Here is a 12724-nt window from a genome sequence, read left to right on the forward strand (position 1 = left end):
CTGAAATCAGCTGTTGAGCCATGAAGCACACTTATCCAAGCCCCTAACACCCAGTTGTAAAAAGGTGCCTGAAAACCTCTTGTACTAATTCACAACACTTCAGTGGCTCTTAAGCCGTGGCTCATTTTCTGTCAGTTTCTTGGCAAGACTGGTCTTTTGGTCTAAGTCAGCGGTGGCTAAATCCTCACTGACACGGACGTGAATAATAACCGTTGTTCCCACGGCTTGTATACCACAGGTTGACCTAGTATAAACAGTGGAACAAAACAAATAAAGCTTGAAAAACAAAGCTGTGGGAAGGGAAAGTAAAACGGGCAGCCTGGGGTGAACGAACAGGTGTGCCATCCATCTGAAGCTGGTGGCATTGATCAGCCTGTCTGTTCTTCCTCTGTGTTTGTTTAGGTGTGATCAGCACCCTTGCTCCCCTGGACCGGGAACAAAAAGCAGAGCATATCATTGAGGTTGGTTCACTTGCTTCCTTCTGTTTACTAGGTCATGAACCTCAGGCCTGAGCGTTTCTCTGGCTGATTGTTGAGAACAGGTTGCTGTTTGTGTTTTGTGTTATGTATTATAGTCTTAAAGGGGTAGTTGTAAGTTACACATAAAGGAGAAATATTGGAGAATATTCAAGTTTGCCTTTGCTATGCATGTCCATAAGCTCCAAAATGACAAAAAGCATGATAAAGCCAAGCCAAGTTTTGAGTGCTGAACAGACAGAAATGTAAAATGATTCACTCATAATCATTTCCTCTAGTGTGCTGTTAACTTCAGATCTATTGTGACCGAATCATTGAGTCAGTGTTGAATCAGAGAACCAGATCTGTCCAATTTGTGAACGAATCACTCTTTTGAGCCAGTTTTTTTTTTTTTTTAAATCTGATTCACTAATCAAACATGATCATTTTGAATCATTTGATATGGCACTGTTGTTGTGTGGTAAAGAAATACATGAAGATTCACTTGAAATTAGTCCTATAAAAAGTAACAGCATTTCATTTTGTGATAAGTACATGAAGCATATTTGTAGCGTGGTTAATAATTGGTAATCATAAATTGATTTTGGTTGATTTTGAAAACATTTTTGATCACCCATAAAAAAATTACATTACATTTTTGATAAAAATGAGCTGAAAATTCACATTTGAATCATATAGTGAGTAAACTTAACTTTAAAACAGTTACAGTCACATACATTATTTATGAAGAGTTGTTTAAATGTGCTGCCTCAAAGAAATAAATATTAAAGTAAAATGGATATTAATTCTGTAGATATGGTTACAGTAAATGCTAATATAAAGAATATTGCAGTTATAATATTTTTTATTTAGACTGTTATATTATTCATTATTAAATATCTCTGTTTTTAATATTTATTTAATGTTGGAAACATTTTATTTTATGGTGTTGATGTTACACTTTAGATGTACTTACTATTATAATAACAACAGATTATGCATAATTACATTAATTACATGCATTATTTATGCATATAATTAATGTAATTGCATATAATTAATGATTATGCATAAACACAAGGACATCTTAAACTAAAGTGTAACCTTAATGTTTAAGTAAAATTTGGATTAGTGAACCTAAGAGCCAGTTTTATTACTGTCACACAGTGTTATAAGATTTTTAAAATTTCATAATGCATACAACATAGAGTTAAATACTCTGTGGAACAGCTGTTTATTTAAAGACATAGGTTTTTGATTTGTGCGCATGATGTTCATGATGTTTCCCTCTCCTGCTGTTGTTTAGGTCATGGTATCAGATGAAGGGGCCCCTCCATTAAGCTCGACTGCAACCGTAGTCATTGAAGTCCTGGATGAGAATGATAACAGCCCTCAGTTCAGCCATAAGCTTTTCCAGGTAAAACTCCCTGAGCGGCAGAGCACGGCTGGGCCTCAGGCGATCTACAGGATAGTGGCCCGTGATGACGATGTGGGGCCCAACGGCATGATCAAGTACAGTCTGGATGACAGCAGTGAGGATCGGTTTGATATTCATCCTGAGACCGGGGTGGTGACAGCTAGAGGAGAGTTTGTTCGGGGCAACTACGGTATTCTGACGGTATGGATACAAATTAGGGCTATGGGTTTTTAGGTTGACAGGGATTCAGTGTGAGTCACGCTGTTTTAATTTGGTTTGGAACAACCATTTGAATCAGTATTTTTAAAATGCATTTATACAGTTCTTTCTTCTAAAGTTCTTTCCTCTGAAGTTATAAGTCAAGAAATATTTCAGTTGTGTCATACTGTTGTTAACTCATTACTCATGTCACAGTACTATCACAGCTTTGGGGGGAAATCACACATGAGGTGTAATTTTTTTGTAGTAAGAATTACACTACAAGTCAAAAGTTAAGATTTAAACTTTTTTTTTTTTTTTATTAAGATTTTTTTAAGTATCTGTTGCTCACTAAGGCTGCATTTATTTGATCATAAGTACAGTGATATAAGTACATCATTACAATATAAAGGAACTTTTTTCTATTTGAATATTTTTAAAACGTCATTTATTTCTGTGATGACAGCTAAATTTTCAGCACCAAATTTTTATGGAATATATTGTGATGTTTGTTGGTAAAAAAAATATTTATGCTTGGTGAATGTTTTAGTGAAATCAACGACTTGATTTCAGGATATATTGCTTAAAAATACTGTATATTCATATGCATATTTCTTGAAATATGACTTTTGAATTATGAAAGCTGAATTTTCAGCATCATACTCTAGTCTTCAGTGTCGCATGATCCTTCAGAATTCATTCTAATAGGCTTATTTGCTGCTCAATAATTTATTTCTTATTTCTTATTAGCAACGTTTTGTGGAAACCATGATACAGAATAATTTCTAAAACATTATGTGACAATGAAGGCTAGAATAATGATGCTGAAAATTCAGCTTTACCATCACAGGAACAAATATTTTAAAATATATTCACATAGAAAACTATTTCACAATTCAATTGTGGTTACTGTATTTTTTTAAATCAAATAAACAGCATTGGTAAGCATAAATATATTTTAAAATCATAATTATAAAAAATAAAAATTACCAGTAGTGCAAATGATCCACAATTCAATAGTCATATTTCAAGAATGATGTATATGAATCTGCAGTATTTTTAACCAAGTCTTTACATTCTACACACATAAACTAAATTTATGGCAACAAATATCACATGATACAGTATATGTGTCAGACTGTGTCTCGTGTTTCCCCGCCTCTTGTGTCCATATTTGGTCTTCCTGTTCCTGTCCTCGTTCCCTGTAATCATTAGTTCATTAGTCCCTAGCCCTGTGTTTAATTACTCCACACCTGTTTCTGTTCTTCCTCATTGATTTCCCTGTGTTCTTAAGCCCTGTGTTTCCCTGTCTCCCATGTCCTGTATTGTTCGTCATAGCCCCACGCTCCTCGTTCCGTGTATTGAATTGAAATAAATGTTGCTATTGGAATCTCCGTGTCTCCTCGCTCCTTGCTCCCAGTGCAACGTGACATAATACAGGGCCGATACAGCAGTAAGCGGCACTTTTCACCCCCCGCTTTTGAACCCGCCTTCCGAAAATAAGGCAAGCCAGCCATACGAGAAGGTGGCAAGCCCGCCAGATATGAACAAGTGTCCTCCGGTGCCTGCTCCTTGCCAGTGCCCTCCAGTGCCTGCTCCTCGCCAGTGCCCTCCAGTGCCTGCTCCTCGCAGGTGCCCTCCGGTGTCTCCGCTGGTCCCGTCCAGCTCTCCTGCGTCTCCGCTGGTCCCGTCCAGCTCTCTTGCGTCTCTGCTGGTTCCGTCCAGGTCCGCGCTGCAGGAGTGCCCCCGAGAGTCCGCGCTGAAAGAGCGCCCCCTAGAGTCCACGCTTCAAGAGTGCCCCCGAATGCCCGTGCCGCCCGAGTGCCCCCGAGTGCCCGCGCCGCCCGAGCGCCCCCAAGTGACCTCGCCATCAAAGCACCCCCTAGTGCCTGCTCCTCCTCAGTGGCTCCCAGAGGGGAACTTCCCCAAGAAAATTTTGGGGGGGGGGCTATAGGGTCACGACCTGTGTGGCCGGGCCGAGGGCCAAGGCCACAGAACCCCTTTACCCGTCTTGGCTACCTGAAAAAATAAGGCCGTGGCCTCCCGAGTCCCCTGTCCCGCCATTGCCCCCCGAGTCCCTTGTTCCTCCATGGCCTCCTGAGTCCCCGGATCTGCCGTGGCTTCCTGTGTCTCCTGTCCTGCCATGGCTCCCGGAACGGGCCCCGCTCTGGAGGCCGGTAGCCCATTGGATGGTGTATGGCGCGTGGACGCGCCTTCCGGAGGGGGGCATAATGTCAGACTGTGTCTCGTGTTTCCCCGCCTCTCGTGTCCATATTTGGCCTTCCTGTTCCTGTCCTCGTTCCCTGTAATCATTAGTTCATTAGTCCCTAGCCCTGTGTTTAATTACTCCACACCTGTTTCTGTTCTTCCTCGTTGATTTCCCTGTGTTCTTAAGCCCTGTGTCTCCCTGTCTCCCATGTCCTGTGTTGTTCGTCATATCCCCACGCTCCTCGTTCCGTGTATTGAATTGAAATAAACGTTGCTATTGGAATCTCCGTGTCTCTTCGTTCCTTGCTCCCTGTGCAGCGTGACAATATGCTATATGTTTTTCACCTTTTGTTTTCTCCTTCCCTATCATAGATTCAAGCAACAGACCAAGGCAACCCTCCAAGAATGTCTAAGACCCGTCTGCATGTTGAATGGCTGCCTCAACCTGAGCCCAGCTCCGATGTGCTGGCTTTTGATGAGCCCCCCTTTAACTATGTGGTGATGGAGACAGATCCTGTCACTGACATGGTGGGAATCATCAGAACGGAGATGCCGCAGAACCTTCTCTTGTTTGACATTATTGGTAAGCACCTCTCTATCACTTATCAAACTTAACTGTATTAGAGTCAAACAGTAAGTATATTGGGTATCATGGTACAGTACAGCATGTAGGGGGTCTGGTGTCACTGTGATGAGATCTGTGCCAGGAGGCTGATCTTAGCTGTGACACATTTCTTCAGATGACAAGCCAGAGCACCAGAGGAGCTGCCTTCCTCACAGCTCTGCCATCAGTCTCTCTGTAGCCATGCAAGCAGCACATATTCGCCTGTGGTTAAGGGCTGAACCTGACCTTCACTCTGCTCCCGCATTCTTGCCTTCAGCCCTGCAGACTCACTCCGAGAGAAATGAGCTTCAGTGGAAATAAATCACAAGCATTTGTAGTAGGAAGGGAAAAATCGCCTGGAAGAGAAGTCACCTGTTGGGTACAGATCTTGTTTTATCTCAGCGTGGTTCTGATATGAAGACAGCGAGGCCCGCATTAATTTACATTCGTTATCTTACTCTTAGATACGAACACATTATATTTTAACCAGAAGACTGTGGTCATTCTGATGAAAAAGACTCTTTGATACGAGACCCCGAGTCATACATTTCAGATAACTTGCACATAGCCCTGAATTTGTCATGCATAATTTTGTGATTTATTAATGTTAGGTCATATATGTGGTTTCACTTTGTGCTTTAAATTATGATTTTTAATGTGATTCTGTACTTGATAAATGAAGCTAGACAGTTTGAAGTGATTACTTAAATGTATAATTAAAAGTGCTAGTCTGTAAACCCTGCACCTATTTCATAAGGAAGAAAACCAATGACAAAAATACGCAGATATTGTAATAAGTCATGGGTTATTACTGTGCATGCCTGAATTAACAGTGCATAGTTGATTTGTTCATTAAAGCATTAAATATTCTATAATGGTTTTATCATGGACCTCAAAGTATTAATTTATATTAAAAGCAATAATTTACATAAACAGCAGAAAGAATATTCATATTTGATGAGAATATAAGATTATAGAGAATAAAAGGTCTGAATCTTAGTGCAGTGTTGGTTAGAAGTTGAATGATTGCATCTCTAGTGTGTTTAACTTTAACCCTAACCCTGGATTTTTTGTTTGAAGGCTTTGTTTCACTGTAGCAGCCCATGAAATTATAGCAAATTATGTATTAATTAAAAAAGATCAACAGGCTTTTGTTCAGAATAAATCTCAAAACTTCCATCAAGGCCAGTATTAGATATGGTTGATCTTCAGCAAAGAGAGAGATCCATTTGAAGACTGCTTTGTAAAGTTTAGAAATAAACATAGTGAATAGGCACCTGGAAATATAGTTATTAAATCAGGACCAGAAAACCTTCAATAGGTGGAATTTTTAATAAACACCATCTGTTAAAGCAAGCATGAATTTACCCCCACTGAGTAAGACGTCTGGTCTTTTTTATGCATGTGCCAAATATTTTCCTTTAAACAATAGATCTGATTAATAGTGTCACAGGAGTGCCATTGTTTTCTGTCATTATTGTACCAGGATGGGTATAATAACAAAGTCTCATGTGGGTGTTAGAGAGAAATTGCATGATTGGGATCCATTCTCTGAAATGTGAAATCTACAGTATGCTGGTGCTTTTCATCCAGGCTTTTTTTGGTGCGACCCTTGTACTTATTTTGCTGATGCAAGATTTAGAGGATTGTATGTTTATTACAGTTCACCTGAATCACAACACTTCATGTTACTCAGCCCTAAAGTAATGAATACGGGTTCACCCACAAAGGTTCACTCAGAGGTATTGATGGTAAACCATCAGATGTGTGAATTTTCGTGTCATTTTCTAACGCAGCAGATTTTACATTGGACACTGAGTGTTGACAGTACAAACGTAAACAATTATCTTCAAATCAAACATTATAATGCACTAATCTTCATTATATTAATATAATATTGAATTGTAATATTAGCAGTCAGTAATGCAAAAATCATGTATATAAACTGAAATAAAGCTATGTGGTTACATAAATTTATAATTAAAAGCACTACTGTATACAAACAATTTAATAAGTTATTATTTTTATGGATTGTTGTAATTGTGTAATATTGATATGCATACATTTAAAAAATATTACTGGAATATTACATTTAAATACATAAAAAATTATTAATAGACCAGCTAGAGAAGCAACAAATGAATATGCACCATCAAGTTTGATTGGATATACATGCCCTTTGAGTATAAAACATGGGAATTTTCTTTTTTTCCTTTTAAAGTTGACAAGCCTTTTTTGTGGTTGCATTTATGTGGTTAGTTACAGACCGATGGGTTGAGAAGCACCGATCTAACCAGTAGCTGATGTTATACCTTAGGTGGTGATGAAGAGCAGGACTTCTACATTGAGAAGAACACAGGGAGCATTGTGAAAGCTAGACGTCTGGATGCAGGCAGAAAATCTCATTACAACTTAACAGTCAGAGTCACAGATGGATTTCAGGCCATAACCACTCAGGTATGAGCACACATGCCAAATCCATCACACAATGAATGCAGAGTCAATAAATTCATAGCGTGCAAATAGAATGCGAGATGAAAGATTTGCCATTGTTATCTTGTCAGCATTTTAATATGTCTTACATTTAAGCCTATGGACAGCTGAGATTGTAGTGGTTTGTCTTTCTTCTCTAAGGCCTACATTCAAGTAGTGGATATCAATGAGCATCGACCTATGTTCTTGAAGAGCCTCTATGAGGTCAGAGTGCCAGAGGACACATCTCCATGGAAGGAGATCCTTCACATCAGTGCCCACGACGCAGATGCCAAGAGTGGACTCTTTTACTCCATCCACAGCTGCCTTAACCCAGACAGCCTCAAGTACTTTCACCTGGACCAAAGGAGCGGTGTGCTTGTCATGAAAGAAGAGCTAGACTACGAGACCATCTCCACTCATACTCTGATTGTGATGGTAAATAAATACTTGACTTGACTCATCTCATCTCAAGGTCTTATGTAAATAGTAGCCAGTGCAATCTCTCACAATTACGGACAAGCTTTGATTAAATGGGCATGAAAACATTTTTCCAGTTGAATTATATTACAATTCATTTAATCATCGCAAGTCCCTCACATAATGATATAGATGGGGTCAGAGCACATGGAAGACCATAAAACCACATTCCTAAAACATTCCTGACCTCAATTAAGCACCTAAAAGAGAAAAAAAAAACATCAGTGGTCAAAAGTTATCTTCCTGACCCTAGCACCACACACACATTAACCCGTGTACTTTATCATTCCAGGTACGAGATGAGAAGATCCCAATAAAAAAGAACTTTGCGAAGGTCGTTGTGCATGTAGAAGACTGTAATGACCACAACCCATCTTTTCTGAGTACTCATTATGAGGCCACCATAAGTAATCTGGCACTCACTGGCACCGAAATGCTACGAGTCAAAGCCCTGGACAAGGATACAGGGAGCAATGCAGAGATTGTTTATTCCTTTCACTCTGGTAAGACTTTTGCCTGGAGCACTGTTACCTTTACTTTTTAACAACTTTTGCGTTCATGGAAAGCACAGATACAAGTCTTGCCTTAATATTTCATTTTAATGTGGCATTTTTTTATAATTTATGGTGGCAATTAAAAAATAATAATCATGTTTAATCTGTTTTTGACATTTAACATAAAATAAAGTAAATTATCTCTTTTTTTTCGTCCAGGTGGGAATATAGATGGTGCTTTTGAAATCGATCAGGAGACGGGAAGCATTCGTGTGTCTGATGCATTAGATAAACTTCCAAAGGAGCAGTATCACCTCACAGTAAAAGCCACAGATCAGGGCTTTCCCCAGCGCAGTGCCCTATGCCCCGTTACCATCACCGTGAAGCTGTCTGAATTCACACCACCCAGGTTCTCCTTTGAAGAATACATCACTGAGATAAGTGAGGCCATGCCTCCTGGCTCCCCTGCACTGTCTGTCTCCGCCATCTGCCCGTTTTCAGTGCTGTACAGGATCAATGACGGCGACCCCAATGGGACGTTCCACATCAACATAAACTCTGGACTCTTGTCTGTCCGAAACGCACTTGATTTTGAGCAACACCCTTCCTACCGTCTGACAATAAGAGCTACAAATACAGCGGGAGTCTCATCTGACGCAGTGGTTTACATTTATGTGATAGATGAAAATGACAACGCTCCTGTTTTCCATCAGGACACTTATTATGGGCAAATTAGTGAGTCTGCGCCCATCAACAGCATGCTAACTGGGGAGAACAACACACCATTAGTGATTAAGGCATCAGATGCGGACAAAGACACAAACGCTCTTCTGGTCTTCCAAATCCTTGAGCCTGCTGCTCAGAAAGTGTTTAAAATAGACCCAAGCATGGGTACCATCTCCTTAAAGTCTACAGTTGACTTTGAGGCAACACCTGAATTTTTCTTCACAGTTCAGGTGTGGGATTCTGGTGAGCCATCACTAAGTGCTTTCAAGCCATGCAGAGTAAACATTCATGTCCTGGACATTAATGATTGTCCTCCCAAATTTGATTTACCTGTATATGAAACTGCCCTCACTTTACCGGTTTTTGAAGACATGGATGTGATCCAAGTGACAGCTCATGATGCAGATTCAGCAGTTGCCTACATGATTTCAGAGAGTACTAGTAAAAATGCTTTTAAAATAGACCAGTCCACTGGAATCATCTCGGTGAATGATTCATCTGAACTAGAGTCTCATAATGAGTTAAAGATCACAGCCTCAGATGGTTTATATAAAGACACTACCCTAGTGAGATTCAATATCACCAATGCAACAAAGACTAGTCTGAAGTTCAAGGACAGGATGCATGTAGCCACTGTACTTGAGAACAGTACATCTATTAAAATTTTAGTCGTTATGAGAGCAACAGGTAGTTACCTGAGTGAGCCCTTGCAGTACACCGTCTTGAACCCACAAGGGAAGTTTGCAGTGATTCCATCGTCTGGAATCCTGCAGACCACCGGCGTTCCATTTGACCGGGAGGAACGGAATGAGTACGATGTGGCTGTGGAGGTCCGAGACATGAGGCATCCTCCACGTGTGGATGTCACTCATGTTAAGGTCTATATAGATGATATCAATGACAATGCCCCAGAAATATCAAATTTGCCTCATTCGCTGAAGATATCAGATGAAACCGAACCAGGGGATGTTCTCTTTCAAGTACTAGCAACCGACAAAGACTCCGGTGAGAATGGATCCATACTATTTTCACTGGAGGACGATTTCAGTCTCTTCAGAATCGACCGTTATCTTGGAGATGTATCGTTACTAAGACCTTTAGATTTTGAGTCTATGAATAAATATGTCCTCACTGTACTGGCGTCAGATGAGGGTGAACCGAGTCTGTCCGCTGCCGGGACGCTGTATGTCCAAGTGCAAAATCGTTCTCATCCCATATTTCAAAGCCTGTACTACCCATTGAAATTACCTGAGAATATTAAGCCATTTACAACGATCCTGCATGTGCAAGCAAGAAATCCTGAAGGATACCGCCTTATCTACAATCTAGAGGAAGACAATGCCTCCAGGTTCTTTAACATCGATTTCAAAACAGGGGTCTTAAGTGTCACTGATTTCCTAGACTTTGAGACTCAAACAAAGCATATTTTGACTGTTCGTGCCACGGATTCGGTGACTGGTACCTTTACCGAAGCCAAAGTAGATATTGACGTAGAAGATGTAAACGACAATGCCCCTGTCTTTCAGAGTCTGTCTTATGTTGCAGATGTGTCAGAAGGCCTTCCAATAGGCACATCTGTTTTACAAGTCTCGGCTGTTGATAGAGATTCAGGCAGGAATTCAGATATAACTTACCAGCTGGTCGACAAAGAAAATTATTTTTTTGAAATTGACCCACTAAGTGGGATTTTGGCGACATCGCAAGTATTGGACTATGAAACCTCGCAACAGTTCACTCTGAAAGTTAAAGCCACAGATAAAGGCACACCACCTCTCAGCGGTGAGGCTCAAATCATTTTGAATGTCATTGATGTAAATGATAACCCTCCAGATTTTAGCGAGCCGTCTTATCGGGCCTCTCTTGATGAAAAGGCCACTTGTGGCCACATCGTTATCAAAGTTCAGGCTTCAGACCCCGATATTAAGGATGACCTCCAATATAAGATCCTGTCAGGCAATGAAGGGAGATATTTCTCTATTAATGAATCATCCGGACTTATCTCGTTCTCGAATGTGTGCAAGAGAAACCTGGATCCGTTTTATAATCTCACCGTTGCGGTTTCCGACGGAGTTTTTCAGAAGACTGCCCCTGTTAACATTGACATGACAAACGGCAACAAGCACAGCCCCTATTTTAGTCAGAACATTTATGAGGCAGATCTGGCAGAGAATGCAGAAGTGGGAACTCGTGTGATTCGATTGGCTGCTATTGACCCGGACGATGGTCCATATGGCAGTGTCGATTACACTATCATTAACAAGCTTGCTGACGAGAAGTTCTCTATCGACGAAGACGGACAAATTGTGACTTCTCAGTCTTTGGACAGAGAAAATCCATCGCAACGCGTGATCGCAATTAAGGTCATGGCTAAGGATGGAGGAGGAAGAGTGGGGTTTTGCACTGTAAAGATTATTCTAACAGATGAAAATGATAACGCCCCTCAGTTTAAAGCCTCAGAGTATCAGATTTCCATTCAATCCACGGTGAACAAAGGCTCACCGGTTATACAGATAATAGCTTATGACGCAGATGAAGGTAAAAACGCTGACGTCACTTACACAGTAGAAGAAGCAGAAGAGGTTACAGAAGATGTTATTGAGGTCAACCCTTTTACCGGAGTGGTCAGCGTCAAAGAGAGTCTGGTTGGTTTGGAGAATAAGATTTTCAGCTTCAAAGTTAAGGCCAGAGATGGAGGCATACCTTTTTACAACTCCTCTGTGCCAGTACAGGTCAAAGTGGTCCCACCGGAGGTCACTCTGCCCCAGTTTACTGAGCCATTGTACTCGTTCTCGGCATCTGAAGACCTCCCAATCGGATATGAGATAGGCACAATCAAGGCAGACGCTGACATGCCACTGATATACAGCTTGGTGAATGGCAACACTATAGACAGCAACAACGAACATGTTTTTGCTGTTGACAAAGACAGCGGTACTCTTGTAATGCAGAAGAACATTGACCACGAAAAAACCAAGGTGTACAAGATCGATGTGATCGCTCAAGGACATCACAATGGCACCGATGTAGCATCTCTTGTATCTGTTCACATAGAGGTTCAAGATGTTAATGACAATCAACCTATGTTTGAGGCTGACCCGTACGAGGCCTTCCTGGCTGAGAATTTGCCCCCTGGCACCACGGTCATTCAAGTGACAGCTAATGATGCAGATACAAACGTCAATGGAGAAGTCTCATATACGCTTGAGACAGAGTCAGATGATAATGCTGATATGTTTATCATTGATTCGCAGACTGGCTGGATTACTACCTTAAAGAGGGCTGATTCTGAGACCAAACAGCTTTATAGATTCTATGTGGTGGCCACTGATCATGGTGACTCTGTTAAACTATCCTCTTCTGCACTAGTTGAGGTTACTATCACAGATGAAAATGATAACCCACCTCAGTTTACAGAGGAACTGTACCAAGGGTCCATCCTTGAGAACAGCAGGCCTGGAGAAACCATAGTCACTCTGACGACTGCTGATAAAGATGTGACTGCAGAAAACAGACAGATTGTATGTTATATAACAGGTATGCAAAGTCACTTCTGCAGTTAAATGTTACCTCATTGTCTGTAGAGATTACAGTTGTCATTACCAAGTTTAAATCACTCATGAAACTAAGTTCTGGTAGTTCTTCTGGCTTTACAGTTCAGCTTTGACATTTT

General features: G+C 40.7%; 1 protein-coding gene across 1 annotated transcript in view; it reads left to right on the forward strand.

Annotated features, from left to right (window-relative positions):
• Positions 1 to 12724, forward strand: part of LOC306883134 (protocadherin Fat 2-like) — a 52137-nt gene that overhangs the window by 9545 nt on the left and 29868 nt on the right. The window contains exons 4-10 of the mRNA XM_079438238.1: positions 403 to 461; positions 1762 to 2073; positions 4651 to 4861; positions 7200 to 7339; positions 7517 to 7792; positions 8127 to 8337; positions 8548 to 12588. Coding sequence (XP_079294364.1) covers positions 403 to 461; positions 1762 to 2073; positions 4651 to 4861; positions 7200 to 7339; positions 7517 to 7792; positions 8127 to 8337; positions 8548 to 12588 — 5250 coding nt within the window. The remainder of the gene's footprint in view (positions 1 to 402; positions 462 to 1761; positions 2074 to 4650; positions 4862 to 7199; positions 7340 to 7516; positions 7793 to 8126; positions 8338 to 8547; positions 12589 to 12724) is intronic.

This window comes from Barbus barbus, assembly GCF_936440315.1.
Source record: "Barbus barbus genome assembly, chromosome: 17".
NCBI lineage: Eukaryota > Metazoa > Chordata > Actinopteri > Cypriniformes > Cyprinidae > Barbus > Barbus barbus.